This window comes from Pelobates fuscus, chromosome 2 (genome assembly GCF_036172605.1).
Source record: "Pelobates fuscus isolate aPelFus1 chromosome 2, aPelFus1.pri, whole genome shotgun sequence".
NCBI lineage: Eukaryota > Metazoa > Chordata > Amphibia > Anura > Pelobatidae > Pelobates > Pelobates fuscus.
Window position 1 is genome coordinate 82999013 of NC_086318.1, and position 23032 is coordinate 83022044.

A 23032-nucleotide genomic window follows, 5' to 3' on the forward strand; every position below is an offset into this window, starting at 1 on the left:
ATTTAGTGAAAAATATCCTTTTGTGATACTGCATTGATTCAGTTTTTTTTTTGTTTTTTTTTTATAGGGCATTGGAAACAACAACCAATGTGAATGAGATATAAATGTGTTATGATACATCGTAATGTAGTCTTTTTTTTATAAATGTTACATATTGTGACCCAAATGTTTTTCAGCAACACTGGTGATGAGTCTTTTAGCTTAAGGATGGATTCTCTGACTCAAGATCTACAAGTTCGAATGTAGTATTAACTTCTGTAGTATGCATAAAGTGCAACAAATATCATGTGAAAATGTTTCCTATTTTGTTAGAAAAAAAAACATAACTGTGAATACACTTGCTACTTTAAGGGACACTCCAGGCACCCAGACCACTTCTGCCCATTGGAGTGGTCTGGGTGCCAACTCCCACTACTCCTAACCCTGCAAGTGTAATTATTGCAGTTTTTTATAAACTGCAATAATTACCTTGCAGGGTTAACTCCACCTCTAGTGGCTATCTACTAGACAGTCACTAGAGATCACTTCCTCCTTCATAGCACAGGAAACCTGTGCTAGAGCGTCGCTGGACGTCCTCACACTGTGTGAGGACCTCCAGCGTCGCTCATTTCCCCATAGGAAAGCATTGAAAATCGTTTTCAATGCTTTCCTATGGGGAGACCTGTCAGGGTATTTATATCGGCAGACATTTTGTGCTATGATAGAAATACAAAGTGTATATTCTGAAGTCATTGTTGAACAGACCAGACTCCATTTTGTTATTCTCAAGTTAACAAAGAGACACAAGATTTCTCTAAAACTAACCGCTTTCCCAGGGCTAAGAATGTCTTGTATAAACAAACCAAGTGATAAGAGACTGTCTAGGTACTAATGAAATATAATAAATTCTATTCCCAGACATAGGTGACAGAGGAGATTAAATAATTAAATTTTACTTTCTATATGCACAAGATCCCATTATATTTCGGGGTCATTTGTAGAATTACAAGCTGTCATATTAGGAATTACTACAGAATATGGAGACACATAGTCTGAAGAAATCCTCTTGATCTGACAGAAAATATAAAGTTATAGCCACCATATAGATAACGAAAATGACGTCAAAAATAGCCACCAGGAAAAGTTAACTCTTTCCTGGATAGGTATGTTTAGTGGGACAAGACTGCCATCTTGCGTCCAAATACTAAAATGGTTACCTAGAAAATAACCACACCCCACATTTGTGATTGGCTATCACCTAAGGAATTTTCCCTTTAAAAAGTTAAGACAAAGGAAGGAGAAAAAAACATTACAACACTCTGGGGATTCAACATTCAAAGATTGAGGAGGGAGAATCGAGCGATCAGAGTAACCAAGAAACTCTTACACTCCATGCAGAGAAAGAGACCCATGACACTTAGCTACCTGAGAACATCTGATGAGAAAATATCTACTTAACTGGTAATTTACTGGCTTCCATTAATTAATTAAAATTAATTAAAATTAATAGCATGATATATGACTGGATAAAAGCACGTTTAGATTTCATATTTAGAAATCTTATTAATAAGAAATACATGATTACACTTTTTACTCTGCAGGTAAAAACGATGATTTTGTATTTATGTGATTAATATCACAAGTTAGTATATTGTGACATTTATCCAGCTGTATGAATTGCTCTAAAATAGGATAAAATATCTGTTAGACAAATTAATTAAATATTAGCTTATGGAACATAGTAAGATTTCTCATTGGATGCAAGGAAATGATTAAAGACTATGACTGTTTAAACGTTATTTTATTTAAAATCACACAAGAGTAGATCTTAAATCCCTAGAAGAGGTCTAGCCAGCATTGAAAGGGTTACTCTGCCAGCTAAGTTTTTATTGCTCTACGCTCTGTCTCCCTGTGAAACGTTCACATTCCTTCTCTGTGAAGAGAAAGGCGTAAATTGTCTTGAGAGCTTGTAGATTCAATGCTGCATTAACCAGGAAACGTATTGCTAGTTTGTATTGCATATATATTGTTTTATACTGAATATTCATTGATTATTGCCATATTGTATTGCATATTCATGTTATACTCAAATTTCATTGATTATTATCATGCATGTTACTCATTATTATTATTTAAATTGTTAAGAAATAAAAATTATCTATTTTATAACAATTTGTGATTTAATTATATGGTTTACCTTTCACTTATAACGATAACGATCTTTGGGATCTGAGAATTGAAAATCGTGGGCAATTTCTCATCTCTTTACTATTATTATCCCATAAATATCCCCACAGACCTAATGCGCATGCGCGGCATTGCCTCGCATGCGCATTAGTCTCGCCCACCGGACGACGCAATGCAGAGGAGGAGTGCCGCGGAGGAGGAGACAGCGGCGAGGGACATCGCCGCTGCCTGAGGTAAGTGACTGAAGGGGTTTTCACCCCTTCAGTAACTGGGGATTGGTGGGTGGGAGGGAGAGGGACCCTCCAGTGCCAGGAAAACGGATCGTTTTCCTGGCACTGGAGATTCCCTTTAACCTCCGCACTGTGAAAACCTTTGATTCAGCCAAAATATTTTGCCCGAAAAAGAAAAGCACTTTGTGACGGCAGAATTTCAGCCACATGGCAATTTGTCTTTTCTGAATTTCCTTAATGAAAAAGCATTCAAGAAAACAGTTTGGATGATCCAAAATGGTACAAAAATGGGCCAATCAGTGTACTGCAAAATGTATACATAACATAAATGTTATGTATATATTTTGCAGTTCAATGATAGGAGCATATTCCCACCATTTGGTTCACAAACCAAATTAGAAGAAGTAACCAAAAAGAAAAAAAAGGAGGAGGAGAAGTAAAACCAGTGCTGTATCTTTAACCCCTTAAGGACACATGACATGTGTGACATGCCATGATTCCCTTTTATTCTAGAAGTTTGGTCCTTAAGGGGTTAATGAGGCTAACAAGGCATTTGCCTTGGGTGGCACTTTCAGGGCTCCCCTAAGCGCCCTGGCAGATGGGCAGATGCCATGTTAGCCTCTTTCATGGGGGACCCATAAGTGGCATCAGGGTCATGTGCACCCATGGCTCATTGAGGCACACTTGGAGCAAAGGCTAGTCCATCTGCTCTGATCAGACAGAAAGCTATTATAGCTCAAATTGCTGGAAAACAATGCTGACCATAATAAAAAGGCGTCAGAACACACCACGTATCACAGTTTGCTGTGTATCGGGCTGTGTAGCCCATTGTCCAGTCCACTGCTGAAAGTGCTTCAATGGGGATGTGAGCTTCAGAACTGGACCATGGAGCAATGGAATAAGGTTGCCTTAACTGATAAATCAAAATTTATTTTTTTAGGTGGATGGTTGGCTGTGTGTCCGGGAAAGAGATTCAAGCTGCTAACAGTGCGGGCGGCGAGGACATCATTCCGGCTCCCGGCATCACTGCCCCGCATTGGCTGACTGACCACCGGCTCGCCCACCTGTGCCTTCATGCCTGCCCGCCCAGCAACAGAAGCATGGACAGCAACCGGCACCAGGCCCCACTGGACCCCAGGAAAGAATCCACTCCAGCGCTCCTAAAGGTAGGGAGGCTGGGTGGATTAAAATGAAATTACATATAATTTGTATTAGTCAATGTGTGTGAGTGTGTCAGTATCAGGGTGTCTGTGAGTGTGTGTGTGTGTCTGTGAGTGAATGTGTGTGAGTGTGTCAGTCTCAGGGTGTCTGTGAGTCAATGTGTGTGTCTGTCAGTAAATGTGTGTGTCTATGAGTGAATGTGTATGTGTCTGTCTGCGTGTGTCAGTCAGTATGTGTCGGTGAGTGAATGTGTGTGTCTGTGAATGTGTGTGTGCCTGTCAGGAAATGTGCGTGTCTGTCTGGAAGTGTGCGTCAGTGAGTGTTCATGTGTGTCAATGTACTTGTATGGGTTACTCTGTGTGTGTCAGTTTGTGTAAATGAGTGTATATGTGTATCTGCCAATATCTATGTGTATGTGTATCTGAGTGTGTGTTTATAAGGGTAAGTGCAAATGTCAGTGATAACTCTGTTCAGCGCCAATGAGCATTGTACTGGCTCCAGCACATTTCTGCTCAGCTCTGAATAAATTTAAATGAGATATGAATTGCCATGTCTTAAAGGATTAACCCTTTGGAGTAAGTACCTTTTCTGTGCAATGGGAAGCTCATTACGTCTGTTTCCAGCGTGTTGTTCATGCTGATGACAGATATATTTTATGCACAGAATTGACATTAAAGGCACACTCCAGGCACCAAACAACGTCAGCTAAATAAAGTTGTTATGGGTCTAGGATGCGTTTCAGTCCTGTTCCAGGCTGCCTTAAAGGGTCACTCCAGACAACAAAACAACTTCATCATTATGGTGTCAGGAGGTCGCCGGAGGCACTTTTATCTCAAGGAGTTAAACCTTTCTTGAACGCTTTAACCCCAAAGTTGCCTCCAGTGGCGATGTCCACTCTTCTTCGTGCAGCATCCTGATTCTGAATTTTCAGACTCAGGAAATCGAATTCCGCCATGCATAGGCACCGCTGACTTGCCAGAGTGGTCAGCTGACGCTCTCAGCCTATCAGTAACACCATTTACTAAACTGTCTTGGAAAGAAACGCACTTTTTATGCACCAGTTTCGTGCAACCTCAATATGAAAATTCAGAAGCTGGATACCACCGGGGGGGAGTTGACATCACCACTGGATGCCACTTTGGGGTTATAGCATTCAAGAACGGTTTGACTCCTTGAGGTAAGAGCTCCTGACACCATAATGATGATGTTGTTTTGGTGCTTGCAGTGATCCTTTAAGGCAGCCCGGAACGGGACTGAAACACCGCACATACATACTCCTATCACCTTGATCACTATAAATCACTAAAGTGATCATGATTAAGCTGTTAGTGAACTACAACTCTCATGATCCTTTGCCACTTACTTGCTGGGTATTTAGTAGGCAAAGGTTTCTAGGAGTTGTGGTCTGCCAGTGCACCATAAAACACAGTATATGTGAGCCTTACTGGTAATTGCCTATACGATTTGTTAGTTAAGAGACTAAGAGTATGCCCCCAACATTACTTATTCTTGTTATTGCCCTGTCCACAGAATAAAGCTAACTTGGAAAGCATATTATCTCTAGTGTGTCTTGATATGCTCCCCATATAGCATGCAATCCCTGATATAAATACTGACCTTCAAATCGTGTCACTGCCAAGAAGAACTGTAACTGACAGTAGCACCTGGCTTCTGCCCAATGGACCTAAGCACACAAGACATTTCTTTGTCGCAAGAACAGGTCGCACAGTTTTGCCTCTCTTGGTAAGTCACTGAAATTCATTATTCTTTAGACAGGTCAGGGTATTAAGCTGAGAGTTCTTTAGAAAATATGTACATTTACACTCTATGTGTGGTATATTTGTTAGAGTTAGTATTCTTATATGTACTTGTATCACTGTGTAATTGTTTCCCCAAGTGCTATGCTTCATGTAATCCTTTAATAATCAAACATTTTCACATTATAAGAAATGAAATAAATTGGAATTAAATCTTTATACTGCATTTAAACCAATACAAGCAAGCAGTGAAAAGTTTGTATAAAAATTGCTATAGCGTACATGTAACATTTAAAGTAAATCAGTTTCATTTTTAAGTTATCTATTCATTTTTTTACATAGGCAATATATTTTTTATAATTATGCCTAAATATTATTGTTGGGTTTTTTTTTGGTTTTTTTGTGATATACTCAATTTTTTTTTTACTTGTTAGCTTACTTTAATATATTCTTTTCCATTTTTCCATATTAGAATGCTAATTGGCTTCCCGTCCTGTGAACAATAAAAAAGACAAAATATAAAGTAGAAAGTGTTTATTATAAATTTATATTTTCTATCAATATAATAGTCACCGCCATGCACCCCACTGTTTTTTTCGGGGATTTATTTTTTTTGGTTGCTTACTTAAAATCCTTGTAGCTTTCGTAACAATAATCACAGAAAAGTCAATATGCAATTACTCACCCCAGATTAGTTGCTGCTGGCTACTAACATAGCTAAACTTGACCTTCTTTTAACATTACCCAGCAATCATTTTTGCAAAATGGCTCTTATTACACTTTACTGCTCCTAGTGATTGACTGAACAACCATGGGATTAGTTTAAATGCTTTATTTTCTCTGCCATATGTTTCAGTTATGTGTATTTTTTTTTGGTGAGGAAACTCAGCAATTATGAGGTGTTATCAGTCCTCTGTTCTTCATGAGACCTTTGTATAAAACTGCTAGATTATGATCTCATATGGAGGGTTATAGAAAACTAAACAAAATGTTTAAAAAAGTCTACTTTGATTAAAGTATCCTAAATATACAAGGTAACATTTCAGTGCTGTCATGGTCTTTGTCAAGTTTGACAAAGAATGTGACACCGGTCAAAATGTTGCCTTGTATATTTAGGACACTTTAGATGAAGGACACTTGTTCACTAAGGACTTGCTGAAACTTTTTTTCCTTTTATGTAAAAACAATATATCAAAAAGGTTAAAATTGAAGAATAATGCTCCAATCACCTTGTGTGTGTCACTCAAACCACACAGAGTGCAACATATAAAGTGGATAGAGAGTTAGGTGAGTGCATACAAAATAGTTTATAACAAAAAACACATGCAAGTTACCATATAGCAGGGTACAATATAAAATTGCAAAGAATAACAGATCATAGTATAACCTGTATAAGTAACAAATGAGAATAAAAGAAGAAATTATCCCACTCACGTTGTGCTGAGCCGTTTGAAGTAGGCTCAGACTATAAGCGCCTTTTAGATATATACAGATGGTTGCTGATATAAGATGCTGGAAATCGATATAAAGATGTTCCACTGGATGTTGCCACTTTCCCTTATGTTACCAAAATAGACACCAAATATAGGGTGGTTGCAGAAACAAACTTTAATTAAATTCGATCAAAATATATATAAAACAGCAAAAAATAAAAGATCTCTCATAAACAAGCGCACTAACGCGTTTCAACCACAGTCTTTAACAAAGTGCTTCTCGGTATCTTTGACTTACAGTTCTTGTTTAAATATCTTGAAAAAAGGCGCGTTTTCCATCTCCTCCGTACGTTTCCCCATGTCCGGAACCGTCACTTCCATAAAGACTATTTCAGGGTCAGCGGATACTGCGTGTCTCTATTGGATGACGTATTTCCATTTTTTTCGATCATATGTTCAAATGTTCAGATCGACCTTTTGAGTGTTTATTATCAATGCACATGTGCGCCAAAAATGTAAACAAAATCCGGACATTGTGTAGGTTATCAAATAAGAAGAAAATATATAAAAATATATAAACTTCATATAATATACATCTTTGTTAAATCAAATATATGTATTAAAATGTATATCCAAGCATATATAATACACAACCCTTAGAACAATAAGGATTGTAGCATAACCTAAATTAATATAAAAAATCAATATAAAATCAATCCATATAAAAAAACATATCAAAAAAAGAGGGGAGAGGAAAAAAGGAGAATTAAAGAAAGTAAATTGATAATAATTGGTTAATAATATTAATATTAATATAAATATAAAACACATAAAACACATAAAATAAAAGTATAGAATCTTAAGAATTAAAGATACGCATAGGTGAACATATTAATAATATTAAAAAGAAATTTATGAAACACACATAGTAACAAACTCCCTAACAGACACACACACACTAACAGACACACACATAGTAACACACTCCCTAACAGACACACACACTAACACACACACACACACACACACTAACAGACACACACACACACACACACACACACTCACTAACAGACACACACACACACACACACACACTCACTAACAGACACACACACATTTTTTTTTTTTAATACCCCACACCCTCCCTACCCTTGGGAGTGCTGGGGTGGATTCTCGCTTTCCCTGAGGTTCAGCGGGGCTCGGCCAGTCACTGCAGTCAGCGAGGGAGCACTGACCCTCCTGTTCAGCTCCCTCATGTGACGCGTAGTGATGCACGGCGGGTGTGACATCATATTCCGGCTCCGTCATCACTGCGGTGTGCTCGAAGGAGCTGAACAGGAGGATCAGTGTTCCCTCGCCACCCGCCCAGAAAGTGCCGCCGCTGCCAGCCTCGGGGGGGCAAATAACACTTCAAAACCTCATATGCCTTAAACATCCCTTTGCCTAATCCTAAAATTAACCCTTCCCAAAACCTTAGTAAATATTTTTTTATTCCCAATTTAAGAACTCAAAGCCTAAACCTGAACAAAAAAACCTCTTATTGGGGTTATTCACTAAACAGTGGATTTTGACTGGTGAAAATGACTGAATTCCAAGCACACTGGCAAATGAGCTTATGAATGCTAATTACTAGTTTGTCTGTAAAGTGTGTGTCATTTACATACATTGAAGCATGTTTCATTATTTATATACTAGGTCCTTGGCACTGGCAATTTTTTGTACCCCATTATTTTTAACTACAGAACTGTGCATTTTCCCCCCATACCTGTTTTTTGGAGACATCATTGCTCCCTCATAACTTCTCCCTAAACCAAGCCCTATGTGTATTATATATTCCCATGTTACCTTTCCCCAGTTGCGGTGTTATAAATTGGGTGGTGTCAGGGGTGGACTGACAGCCTTCTGGGCCCCCGGACAAAATTAGGTCCAGGGCCCTTCGAAGACAAAATATTAAAGTAGCACTATAATATTAGAGTAGAGCCGGGCTCCCTCGGCTCTGGGGAATTCTCCTTCCTCTGCCGACGTCAGATTCGAATGCGCATTCGCGGCAAGAGCCGCGCACGCATTCAAACCGCCCATAGGAAAGCATTACTAAATGCTTTCCTATGGACGTCCAGCTTGTCTTCTCGCTGTGATTTTCACAGTGAGAATCGCGGAAGCGCCTCTAACGAACTGTCAGTGAGACCGCCACTAGAAGCTGGATTAACCCTTAGTGAAACATAGCAGTTTCTCTGAAACTGCTATGTTTTCAGCTGCAGGGTTAAAACTAGAGGAACCTGGCACCCAGACCACTTCATTGAGCTGAAGTGGTCTGGGTGCCTATAGTGGTCCTTTAAGGACTAAGTAAATGTTAAAAATAATTTTAAAGTAAGTAGTCAAACCGTTTGAGAACAGTTTGACAACTTACCTGGGGTCTGCTGGGACATGAGGCTGTAGTAGGGCATAGGAGCAGTGGTGTGTGTGAGTGGTGCAGTGTGTGTGAAAGGTTCAGTGTGTGTGTGGGGGGGGGTGTAGTGAGTGAATGTGTAGGGTGTGTGTGTGTTTTGGCAGTGTATGTGTGTATGGGGGGCAGTGTGTGAATGTGTATGGTGTGGGGGCAGTGTGTGTATGGGGAGGGTAGTGTGTGGGGGCAATGTATGTATGTGTATGGTGTGTGTGGGGGCAGTGTATGTGTGTGGGGGCCGTGTGTGTGTATGGTGTATATATAGGTGGGCAGTGTGTGTGTGTGCATATATATATATGGGTGGGCAGTGTGTGTGTGTGTGTATATATGGTTGGGCAGTGTGTGTGTGTGTATATGGTTGGGCAGTGTGTGTGTGTGTATATGGGTGGGCAGTGTATGTGTATATATGGGTGGGCAGTGTATGTGTATATATGGGTGGGCAGTGTATGTGTATATATGGGTGGGCAGTGTATGTGTATATATGGGTGGGCAATGTGTGTGTATATATGGGTGGGATATGTGTGTGTATATATGGGTGGGCAATGTGTGTGTATATATGGGTGGGCAGTGTATGCAGTGTGTGTGCATATATGGGTGGGTAGTGTATGCAGTGTGTGTATATGTGTGGGCAGCGTATGCAGTCGGTGTGTATATAACGGTGGGCAGTGTATGTAGTGTGTGTGTGTGTGTGTGTGTGTGTGTGTGTGTATATATTGGTGGGCAGTGTATGTAGTGTGTGTATATCAATGGGTGGGCAGTGTATGTATATGGATGGGCAGTGTATATATAGGTGGGCAGTGTATATATATATATATATATATGGGTGGGCAGTGTATATATATATATATATATGGGTGGGCAGTGTATATATATATATGGGTGGGCAGTGTATATATAGGTGGGCAGTGTATATATATATATGGGTGGGCAGTGTATATATATGTGGGCAGTGTATATATATATATGGGTGGGCAGTGTGTATATATATATATATATATATATATATATATATATATGGGTGGGCAGTGTATATATATATATATATATATATATATATATATATATATATGGGTGGGCAGTGTATATGTATATGGGTGGGCAGTGTGTATATATGGGTGGGCAGTGTATGTACATGGGTGGGCAGTGTATGTACATGGGTGGGCAGTGTATGTATATGGGTGGGCAGTGTATGTATATGGGTGGGCAGTATATATGTATATATGGGTGGGCAGTGTATGTGTATGGGTGGGCAGTGTATGTGTATGGGGGGCAGTGTATGTGTATGGGGGGCAGTGTGTGTATGGGGGGCAGTGTGTGTATGTGGGGCAGTGTGTATATGTGGGGGCAGTGTGTGTATGGGGGGGAAGTGTGTGTATATATGGTTGGGCAGTGTATATGTATATGGGTGGGCAGTGTATATGTATATGGGTGGGCAGTGTGTATATATGGGTGGGCAGTGTATGTACATGGGTGGGCAGTGTATGTACATGGGTGGGCAGTGTATGTACATGGGTGGGCAGTGTATGTATATGGGTGGGCAGTATATATGTATATATGGGTGGGCAGTGTGTGTATATGGGTGGGCAGTATATGTATATGGGTGGGCAGTGTGTGTATGGGTGGGCAGTGTGTGTATATGGGTGGGCAGTATATGTATATGGGTGGGCAGTGTGTGTATGGGGGGGCAGTGTGTGTATGGGGGGGGCAGTGTGTGTATGGGGGGGCAGTGTGTGTATGCGGGGGCGGTGTGTGTATGGGGGGAAGTGTGTGTATGGGGGGGCAGTGTGTGTATGGGGGGGCAGTGTGTGTATGGGGGGGCAGTGTTTGTATGGGGGGGCAGTGTTTGTATGGGAGGGAGGGCAGTGTGTGTATGGGGGGGAGGGCAGTGTGTGTATGGGGGGGAGGGCAGTGTGTGTATGGGGGGGAGGGCAGTGTGTGTATGGGGGGCAGTGTGTGTGTATGGGGGGGCAGTGTGTGTATATGGGGGGGCAGTGTGTGTATGAGGGGGGCAGTGTGTGTATGGGGGGGCAGTGTGTGTATGGGGGGGCAGTGTGTGTATGGGGGGCAGTGTGTGTATGGGGGGCAGTGTGTGTATGGGGGGGCAGTGTGTGTATGGGGGGGGGGCGCAGTGTGTGTATGGGGGGGGCAGTGTGTGTATGGGGGGGGGCGCAGTGTGTGTATGGGGGGGGCAGTGTGTGTATGGGGGGGCAGTGTGTGTATGGGGGGGGCAGTGTGTGTATGGGGGGGTAGTGTGTGTATGGGGGGGGGCAGTGTGTGTATGGGGGGGGGGCAGTGTGTGTGTGTATGGGGGGGGGCAGTGTGTGTATGGGGGGGGGGCAGTGTGTGTATGGGGGGGAGGGCAGTGTTTGTATGGGGGGAGGGCAGTGTTTGTATGGGGGGGAGGGCAGTGTGTGTATATGGGGGGGCAGTGTGTGTATGAGGGGGGCAGTGTGTGTATGGGGGGGCAGTGTGTGTATGGGGGGGCAGTGTGTGTATGGGGGGCAGTGTGTGTAAGGGGGGGGGCAGTGTGTGTATGGGGGGGCGCAGTGTGTGTATGGGGGGGGCAGTGTGTGTATGGGGGGGGCAGTGTGTGTATGGGGGGGGGCAGTGTGTGTGTGTATGGGGGGGGCAGTGTGTGGTGTGTATGGGGGGGCAGTGTGTGTAGGGGGGGGGCAGTGTGTGTGTGTGTATGGGGGGGGGGCAGTGTGTGTATGGGGGGGGCAGTGTGTGTATGGGGTGGGGGGCAGTGTGTGTATGGGGGGGGGCAGTGTGTGTATGGGGGGGGGGCAGTGTGTGTATGGGGGGGGCAGTGTGTGTATGGAGGGTGGGCAGTGTGGGCCTGCTTACCTGTACAATGTGATGGTTTTCTCCCTCCATCTCCTGAAGCAGCCCTTGTCAGGCCAGGCTCCTCTTCTCACCCTCCATCCATGCTGTGAGTGCTCCGTGTGAGAGGGAAGCAGCGGATGATGTCACTTCCTGCCCCCCTCCCATCCTCACACGGAGCACTGACCAGGCAGAGATAGAGGAGACCTGGCAGAGTGACAGTGAGAGGTATGCTGCCAGGTCTCTCACTGAATGATGGGAGGGAGGTATTAGCAGATTGATGGGTTGAAGGGGCCCTTCGACTCATTATGGGCCCCTGCAACCTTCTTACAGCACTTTCTTTAACTTCCTTCTGCTGTGGAGATCTTTGATCTCCACAGCAGAAGCATGGCTGTGCTGCCGGGCCCCCTGACTGACTCGGGCCCTCGGTCAGTGACCGATCTGCCCGACCTGTCAGTCCGCCCCTGGGTGGTGTAGTGGTGGTAGTGCTCTAAGCATTCATAAACATTATGATGATATAGGGTGATATAGGGACATTGGCAATTTAAGCTTGCCATTGCTACAATGACAGTTTACATTTATATGATTACCCCCAATAAAATTTCTGACAAGGCTACTGTCAGGAACGTTTGGGGGTCCTACACGCAGAATGCAAATACTAGTAATGTATGCCGGACCTTAGGATGGCCGGACTAACACTACACACATAAAGAATAGTCAAAAAGCGAGCCGAGGTCAGGGTTACCAGAAATCAGGATCAACGATAATAGCCGAGGTCAAAGGAACACAGAAGGAGGACAAGTCAAACTAAGCCAAAGTCAGAATACAAGAATACCAATACGGAATACGCGCTCTTGGGTCAAACAAGAACCACAACAGGGCAATGAGTCTCTCCCTGGTTTCTCTTTAAATACAGTGTTCACTTAGGTAGGTAACCACGCCCCCAAAATGTTCTCGTTCGAACACCTTGGCGGGCCGTGGTGTTCTTAGCGTCATGACGTTGGCGCTCATTAACCGCATCATAAAAGGAGGCGGGTTTATCGCGGCTGTCATGAGAATCCCTGGGGACAAGCTGAGAGCTAGTAGGAGTGTCCCCAGTACCCTGCAATGAGATGCCAGCCTGTGACATGCTCCTGACTGATACATAAGGTAACCTGACAGCTACTTAGACAAAGCTTATGTTTGCTGTTTACAGATATATCTATTTTTGTCATTTTACTGTCTATTCAATAATAACACATTGCATGCTAATGGCAGGACAGTCATTGCAATATATTATAACAAGCGCATTTGTATTTTCTAGATACTTATCCTACAGTAGAATGCTGGCCTTGCGCACACTCTGTGCTCTGCTTATACTGGTACCCCTCTGTGTCAGAGCAAATGATGATCAGGTAGAGCCTCCAAAAAGTCCCTGTGCTAACTGGATGGGGGGTGCACCAGGCTACCCAGGGCACAATGGAGTTCCTGGCAGGGATGGAAGAGATGGGAAGGATGGAGAAAAAGGAGACCGTGGAGAAATAGGTCAGTGAATTTAATAGGAGAGTAGATAGTAAGAGTTTTTAGTCTCTAAGAAAACAATAAATAAAATTACAGGATCCCCTACATGCATGCATAAATACGTACAACATATATGGCTCATGTAGAGTGGCCTTTTATTGTGGCAAGCCTACGGCACACCTGTGCAATAATCACGCAGCATCTTGATATGCCACACCTGTGAGGTGGATGGATTATCTCGGCAAAGGAGAAGTGCTCACTAACACAGATTTAGACAGATTTGTGAACAATATTTAAGAGAAATAGGCCTTTTGTGTACATAGAAAGTCTTAGATCTTTGAGTTCAGCTCATGAAAAATGGGGTCAAAAACAAAAGTGTTGCGTTTATAATTTTGTTCAGTGTATTTAAAATTCCAAAACAGGTTACCACACTCCAATATACTCCAATATACGGTAGCTCTGAACCCTGTAAATTGTGTTAGTGCCTTCAGTACCCCTTTAGAAATACATTTATTACAATATTCATCAGTGTTACTGTAGCGGAGGGCAATATTAAAATCCCCGATCTCCGCTGGTTCCACAGGTAAATCCACAGTCAGCGCTGAAAAATAAGGCAAGTTCCCCAATCCTCCCAATAACCGGACGAAACACAGTTTGGGAGTCAACTAACTGGCTTTATTCACAGCTGGCATATTTATACAGTTCCCCATGCAAGGGGTTTCCATACAGTAAATCCAGGGGATTTCTCCCATCATGCAATGTAAATTTCCCAACAGGCTGTGCTGCACGAGAAGGATACTCCCACTAAAATGGACGATTAAGTGGATTATCCCCTCGTGCAGCAGAACTGACAATCTGTATTAAAATACGGTTTTCACATTTTATTCGGTAGATTTAAATGACCGAACGTTCGGCAGGTAGCTGGGACCTGAGCGCATCTTTTGGGAGAATACCGCTCAGCTCCCAGCTGAACTGACCGAACGCCGCATAAAATACACTTAACCATCGAGTTCGGTTTAAAACTACCGAACACCGATGGGGAACACAATGCGATGAGAGCGAAACTCCCGAACGCTCGGGAAGTCCAGCGGTGTTCGTATCATTGAGTAGCCGTTTTTAGTACCAGGCGCTCGACGACCGAACACCGCTGGAGAGACAAAGGATCCAAGATGGCCGACCGCCGCATGGTCGGTAGTCGAACGACGGCCACCTAGGAGAGCCTTTAATTACCGATTGCAACAATGTTGCAATCGGTTAACGAGCGCCACACGACTTCTAAGTGTGTGGTCCACCTGGGGAGCCCGTGTTCGGTTGGCGAACGGCCCGGATGGCCGCAATTCGTCAAACGAAGGGTTTGCATGCTGGTAGCTTAGGGCTGCCAGCATGCGAACGGTCCCATACAATACACACATAATATAAAAGATACAGTCCCCCCTTACATCCTATGGACAACCTCTACATATCAAAGTCCAGAAGTGGCTAGGTTTGCCACAATGCTCCCCCAGAACTAAGCCGGCATACACAGTCTTATCCCAACGGATCGGCTTGGGGATGTCCGGGGGAGTACTCACAGATCATTTTTCAAGTTCAGTTTGTCTAAATAACCCGTCGGCGTTACCGTTTTGCTTCCCTGGGCGATAATGGATCGTAAAGTCAAAGGGCTGTAGCGCCAAGCTCCAGCGCAACAGCCTGGCATTGTCCCCAGCCACACGGTTCAGCCATACCAACGGGTTGTGATCTGTGAGTAGGGAAAAGGGTTGTCCATACAAATAAGGTTGCAACTTTTTGAGGGCCCACACCACGGCCAGGCATTCTTTTTCAATGGCGGCGTAGCTTACTTCCCGGGGTAACAACTTTCGGCTCAGGTAAGCTACGGGATGTTCTCCACCATCTGCTCCTACTTGGCTTAGCACTGCTCCCAATCCAAACATTGAAGCATCTGTGTGAACAAGAAATCTTTTAGTTGGATCAGGAGCGGCAAGTACAGGAGCATTAGTCAAAGCAGTTTTGAGTTGTTGGAATGCCTGCTCACACTCTGGGGCCCAGACAACCTGTCGGGGAAGGTTCTTGCGGGTCAAGTCAGTCAGGGGTTTGGCCAGGGCACTGTAATTGGGCACAAATTTTCTATAGTACCCTGCGGTACCTAGGAATGCTAACACTTGGGTTTTGGTCCTGGGGGTAGGCCACTTGGCCACAGCTTCAATTTTAGCCGGCTCCGGTTTCTGCTGTCCACACCCCACCCGGTGACCCAAATACTGCACCTCTGCCATCCCAATATGGCACTTGCTGGGTTTCAGGGTTAGCCCTGCCTCCCCGATACGATCTAGGATGGCCCCTATATGCTGTAAGTGTTCCTCCCAGGTCTGGCTAAATATGGCAATGTCGTCTAAGTACGCACATGCATAACCTTGGAAACCGTCCAGTAGCCGATCCACCATCCGCTGAAAGGTTGCCGGGGCGTTTTTCATCCCGAATGGCATGACCCGAAATTGGTACAGGCCAAACGGGGTGACAAAGGCCGACTTGGGGATGGCATCATCGGCTAGGGGAATTTGCCAGTATCCCTTACACAAATCGATGGTAGTGAGATACTGGCCACGGGCCATCTTATCTAGCAGCTCGTCTATCCGGGGCATCGGGTAGGCATCAGACACGGTCTTGTCATTTAGCCTCCGGTAGTCGACGCAGAAACGCGTCGTGCCGTCCTTCTTAGGTACTAGCACTACCGGTGATGCCCAGGGGCTATCAGAGGGCTCGATAACCCCTAGCTGCAACATTTCGTCCAGCTCAGTCTTCATATGTGCCCTCACTGATTCGGGGACACGATATGGAGCCTGCCGCATCGGCAGCTGTCCCTGGGTTTCCACTCGGTGGGTGGCCAGCGGAGTGTACCCAGGTAAATTGGAGAAGGTAGCCCCCTTAGCTACAATCAGCGCCTGTACCTGGGCACGCTCTTGAGGGCTTAGCCGCTCCCCCAGTTGAACCCCCTTGGAGGGCTCTGTCTGTGTCTCTGGTTCTAAGAGGTCGGGTAGGGGCAGATTCTCTTGATCCTCCGAGGCAGAGGCGCATATCGCCGTCACATCCTCTATCCTCTCATGGTAGGGTTTGAGCATGTTTACGTGGAGCATGCGTCTTTTCCCTACCCCTGAGCAGGGGCCAATCACATAGGTAGTGTCACACTTCTGTTCCAACACCTGGTATGGGCCCTGCCAGATGGCCTGCAGCTTGTCTGTGCGGACGGGTTTTAAAATCAGAACCTTTTGTCCAACTTGAAAGCTGCGGTCTCTGGCCCCCCTATTGTACCAGCGGCGCTGGCGTTGTTGGGCTGCCTGGAGATTGGTGTGTACGGCCTGAGTTAATGCCTCCAGTCGATCCCTAAACTCCAGCACGTAAGATACAATAGGGGTCCCATCAGGACTACTCTCCCCCTCCCAGTGCTCCCGAATTAAGTCTAGCGGGCCCCGTACCCTCCTCCCGAACAGTAGTTCAAACGGGGAAAACCCTGTGGACTCTTGGGGTACTTCCCTGTATGCGAACAGTAAATGGGGTAGGAACCTTTCCCAGTCTCTATGGGCCTCTCCAAATGTGCGGAGCATCTGTTTCAGCGTACCATTAAACCTTTCGCATAGGCCATTGGACTGGGGGTGGTACGCTGAATTTACTATTGGCTTAATGCCACAGAGTTTCCATAATTGTTGGGTGACCTCGGCGGTAAACTGGGTGCCCCTATCGGAGATAATCTCTTGGGGAAACCCTACTCGGGAGAATACCTTCATTAGGGCCTCTGCCACTGTTTCGGCATGAATATTGGAGAGGGCTATAGCCTCGGGATAGCGGGTGGCATAGTCTACTACCGTTAAGATGTACTTTTTCCCGGAGGGGCTAGGGGTTGGCAAGGGCCCCACTATATCTACGGCCACCCGACTAAAGGGTTCTTCTATGATGGGAAGGGGGCAGAGTTTGGCTTTATGTCGGTCGCCCCGCTTGCCTACCCGCTGGCAGATGTCACATGACGTGCAATACTGTCTCACGTCCTTGGAAATCCCGGGCCAGAAGAAAGCGTGGGTCAACCTATATCGAGTACGGGTCATCCCTAGATGGCCAGACAGGGGAATGTCGTGTGCAATCCTAAGCAATTCCTGCCTATACTTCTGGGGTACCATTAACTGTTTAGTCGTTACTGTGACTGACCCTCCAATTTCGCGTTCAGCAATGCGATACAGTAGCCCTTTCTCCCACATGTATCGCTCCCCCTCTGACCCTGCCTGGTCAGTGTGTACCCGGTCCCTGTATATCTGTAACGTGGGATCTGACTTTACCTCGGCCTCAAACTTAGTCGGGGTATCCCAGGATAAACGTGTCGGGGGGGGGGGTCTTGCTCTCTTACCTGAGCCTCAGAGTGCGTTGGTGGAGCCATGGTGCGAGCCTGTTGCCGTGTGGTTACTGGATGGGCTTCCTGGTAGGGAGCCTGTGGAACAAAAGCAGAGGTCATCTGGCCCAAATCATTCCCCAGAACAACATCTGCCGGTAAGTTCTGCATTAGTCCCACTTCTACTGTCCCCTCTCCCGCACCCCAGTTCAAATGTACTTTCGCAGTGGGTAGTCGGTATACAGCTCCCCCGGCTACCCGGACTGCCACAGATCCGCCAGTATGCGTTCCCTCGGATACCAAATGGGGTGCTATCAGGGTTAAGGTAGCTCCCGAATCCCGCAGTCCCTGAACCTCTTTCCCCTCAAGGGTTACCAGCTGCCGGTGATGCTGCCGGTTATCGGTGGCCCGGACCGACATTACTTCATGCAATATACCCAGGGGTTCCTCCGCATGAACACTCCACAACTCCTGAGTGGTTGGTTCCCTCTTATAATGGTGGGCAGCAGCCCTGGGCACCGGGTTTGGGCGCCCCTGATTCCAGGTGGGCTTGCCCCGGTTTTGGGTACATTCCCGGGCCATATGCCCCCATTGTTTACAGGAGTGGCATTGGATGTTGGCCCGCCCGTTATATCTGGAAGGTGGAGGTACATTCCCTTGGGAAGGACGAAACGGGGCGGCTGTGTGCGCTGGAGGTGGTATAGCGCTAGGTAGTCCTGTGGGTCGGGAGTAGCTTTTGGCTATAGGTCCCTGGTGTCTCCGTGCATCAAAGTGTTGGTCGGCCAATCTAGCCGCTTCAGTTAGGGTGAGGGGTTTCCTGTCCCGCACCCATTATTGTGTCTCAGGGGATAGTCCATTAAAAAACTGCTCCAGCAACATCAGCTGGCGCAATTCCTCCATGGTGGTGGCTTGGCTGGCTTGTATCCACCCTTGGGAGGCTTGATCTAGTTTGTGCACCCATTCAGCGTGTGAATCTCTCTCTGGTTTGCGCAAGTGTCTGAACTTGCGTCGATATGCCTCTGGAGTAATGGCATACCTCTCTAAGATGGCTCGCTTCACCTTCTCATAATCCTTGCTGTCCTCACTGGGCACAGCACGGTAGGCTTCGGCTGCCCGACCGGCTAGCTTGCTTGCTAGCAGTTGCACCCATACTGTCCGCTCTAACTCATGCAAATCACACAGTCTCTCAAAGTCCTGCAAGTACCCATCAATCTCATCCTTTTCCTCGCAAAAGGCTTTGAAGGCCTGGTACGGGATCTTGGGCTTTACCGGGTTGTAGAGGGACCCGGTGGTGGACTCTGTTCGAGCCAGTGTGTGCTGCGGGCTGTGTGCCATTACGTATTCCTGCACATTTGCCATCACCAGATTCATAATGGCATCCGATACTGGCTGCAGCAAAAATGCTAGCCTGGTCCTCATTTCTCTCTCATAGAGAGTTTCTTCCATGACTGCTGGGGGTGTAGCGCTGCGGGCTTGGTCTCCCTCCATCAGCTCGGCAATTAGTACCGCCTTGGTTTTGCTGCTGGCTACTTTACCCCTGGCTTCCAGTAGTTCCTTTAACATCTGTTTCTTTAGTTTAGAATAATCCGTCTCCATTCACTTCGGCAGTCGGTTCTTTCGTTGGATTCTGCTTGCCATTCCCTTTTCTCATTCGGCAGATGCAATTTGCACGAATTGCGCTTTCGGCTGTAAGTTCAGATCCCGTCGCTTGCCACCAATTGTAGCGGAGGGCAATATTAAAATCCCCGATCTCCGCTGGTTCCACAGGTAAATCCACAGTCAGCGCTGAAAAGTAAGGCAAGTTCCCCAATCCTCCCAATAACCGGACGAAACACAGTTTGGGAGTCAACTAACTGGCTTTATTCACAGCTGGCATATTTATACAGTTCCCCATGCAAGGGGTTTCCATACAGTAAATCCAGGGGATTTCTCCCATCATGCAATGTAAATTTCCCAACAGGCTGTGCTGCACGAGAAGGATACTCCCACTAAAATGGACGATTAAGTGGATTATCCCCTCGTGCAGCAGAACTGACAATCTGTATTAAAATACGGTTTTCACATTTTATTCGGTAGATTTAAATGACCGAACGTTCGGCAGGTAGCTGGGACCTGAGCGCATCTTTTGGGAGAATACCGCTCAGCTCCCAGCTGAACTGACCGAACGCCGCATAAAATACACTTAACCATCGAGTTCGGTTTAAAACTACCGAACACCGATGGGGAACACAATGCGATGAGAGCGAAACTCCCGAACGCTCGGGAAGTCCAGCGGTGTTCGTATCATTGAGTAGCCGTTTTTAGTACCAGGCGCTCGACGACCGAACACCGCTGGAGAGACAAAGGATCCAAGATGGCCGACCGCCGCATGGTCGGTAGTCGAACGACGGCCACCTAGGAGAGCCTTTAATTACCGATTGCAACAATGTTGCAATCGGTTAACGAGCGCCACACGACTTCTAAGTGTGTGGTCCACCTGGGGAGCCCGTGTTCGGTTGGCGAACGGCCCGGATGGCCGCAATTCGTCAAACGAAGGGTTTGCATGCTGGTAGCTTAGGGCTGCCAGCATGCGAACGGTCCCATACAATACACACATAATATAAAAGATACAGTCCCCCCTTACATCCTATGGACAACCTCTACATATCACAGTCCAGTGGCTTGGTTTGCCACAGTTACTATTTTTAAAACAGGATTACAGCTGAACTGGTGGTGAGAAAAGCTAAGAGAATATGAGGGCAATAATTGGGTATACATGTTATTTTACAATGTAGTATATGTTCGACTAATATTGCATATTATCAGATGGATGCGATGCTTACATAAGGTCAGATGTAATCTAACTCAATCCAAGAAGTACATGTTTCCGGGAAAAAAACACGGAACAGTGGAATATTTGCACTAGTGAGCGTGTTTAGAATTTGGAAGATGAAAGCACTGAAGAGGGTTCCTTAAAACACAGTATGCATACAGTACTCCATACACTAGGCTGTATTTCCGAGGTTGCAGTTAATACCTGCAACAGCCCTCCGATAATCTTAAAGCGTTATTCACTAAGGTAAATGTTGACACAGAAATACCTTTTCTGTTCTATTTCAAATTGTATTTTAAGATTTTATGAGAGAATTGTGATTGCTTCATCTCATTGCCACAACCGTGTGATTATGACATGTGTGCACACTTAAATGCATGATTAAAATTAGTTTTTCCAATCTACCTAGGTGCTCCAGGTCAGAAAGGTGAACCAGGGCAAGAAGGACCCAAAGGGACACAGGGCTTCCCTGGTCCTCAAGGACCTGTTGGAATGAAAGGTGACAGCTCTCTTCTACATCGATCTGCCTTCAGTATGGGCTTGGCGACGGCTTCTAAATCTCCTCTCCACAGTGTGCCTATCCGCTTCACCAAGGTCTTTTATAATGAGCAACGTCATTATGATGATACCACTGGAAAGTTCCGCTGCGTTATCCCGGGACTTTACCAGTTCTCCTACCATCTCACCGTCTACATGAAGGATGTTAAAATTGCTCTTTACCGGAACAATAAACCTATATTGTTCACCTTTGATCAGTATCAAAGCAGTAATGTGGATCAGGCCTCTGGATCTATCTTACTGCATGTATCAGTTGGGGATGAGATCTGGTTGCAAGTATACGGAGATGAAAATTTTGCAGGCATCTATGGAGACAATCTCAATGATTCCACATTCTCTGGAATATTGCTTTATCCAGACAATGAGTACTAAACTGCACAATGCTATCCAAATAAAAGTTCCATGTGGTTTACCAAGAAGCTCCACATCCTGTATTATAATGTACGGAGATTTTGAAAAAGCTTTTAATCAGTTAAAAGAATAAAGTAGGAAAATGTCCTGCATGCTTGGGTATATAGTGCAAATCAGCTACATGGAAAGATTAGACGATTGAATTGGCACGCCAAGCTGGAATAGACCCAATATTTTTTTAACTGCTTACATATTTGTACATAAAATTAATATATGCAAAAACATCTTACCAAAATTGTAAAATTAATAATTACTTTTAAAGCGTTTTCTTTTAGTGCAAATTCTCACTTAGTGCATTATTAGCTTTGAGCTTTCCCAGTCCCAGGGAATTAGATTGGCAATTCAGGAGTTTCTTTGGGTCTTTTAAGTCTGAACTGTTGCACGTGTTTAACCAGACACTACATGACCTACAGTGGATGTATGTTCCTGCTTAACATATTTCAAAGCTCTCTGTGCACTGTCTCATGTTTGCAAAGATCAAGAGTTTCTGGGATTTGTAGTTCAGTTCCTTTTAAAAGCTGAAATAAAACTCCTACAAAAATATTCTGTGATGACATGCACAGCTGTTATGGGATGTTGCAGGTTAAGAGGGAGGGTCAGAAAGGGTGTAAACATACTGAATTCAGAAAGAAGGAAGCATTTTAGAATAGGAGTGTTTGTTTTGTATTTTGTATGCAAAATGACAATTTGGCCTTCAAAAGTTGTGTTGGTGTCTTGAGTATCCCTGAAAGAATGTAAAAAGAGAACATGCACTGACTTTCAATGGATAGTGCAAATTGCCACATTTGGCAAAAGATTTTGTGATACATGCATTATTGAACTGCAAAATAACTGTGGCCAGTGGTTGGGAGTTATTAAGTAAAATGAACAGGGGAACCTAGTGTCACCTCTGCCTAACTCATGAGGCAGGTGGGAGCTCTAAATAGGGGGTCCCAACTATTGGTCTAATAATAAAAGAGACTAAAACTAAATTCTTGTAAAAACAAAAGTATACTTTTAGATTTTTTTCTTTTTTCTTAAAAGGTTTCCTTAACCATCATGACCACTTCAAACTCAATATTGCTAATGTTTGTTAATTTTTGCTAGTTTTTTTTTTTTTTTATTGAGTTTCCCATCCTCCATCCCTTCTAGTCTCCCTCCCCACTCCCCTCACTGGCTAAGATTGCATTCATAAGTTCTGAGCCAACAATATGGTCCAATCAAATGCTTCTCTATAAGAAGCCTTTAATGGAACTGTGCAAGGCCCTTGATGATGTTAAATGGAGGTATATAAGGCAGTGCCAAGAACTTCACCCCGGCGCTGGATTCCAAATAAGTAAAAAAAATCTTTCTTTTTGTAGGTTTTACGAAATATTTTAAGGATGGCCTA

At 44.9% G+C, this 23032-nt stretch overlaps 1 protein-coding gene across 1 annotated transcript; it reads left to right on the forward strand.

Annotated features, from left to right (window-relative positions):
- The first annotated feature begins 5191 nt into the window (after positions 1-5191).
- Positions 5192-22204, forward strand: ADIPOQ (adiponectin, C1Q and collagen domain containing). The gene is made up of 3 exons (XM_063442341.1): positions 5192-5300; positions 13317-13537; positions 21104-22204. Exons 2-3 carry the CDS (start codon positions 13336-13338, stop codon positions 21622-21624), a joined length of 723 nt encoding a protein of 240 aa, XP_063298411.1. The 5' UTR covers positions 5192-5300; positions 13317-13335; the 3' UTR covers positions 21625-22204.
- The last annotated feature ends 828 nt before the right edge of the window (positions 22205-23032 follow it).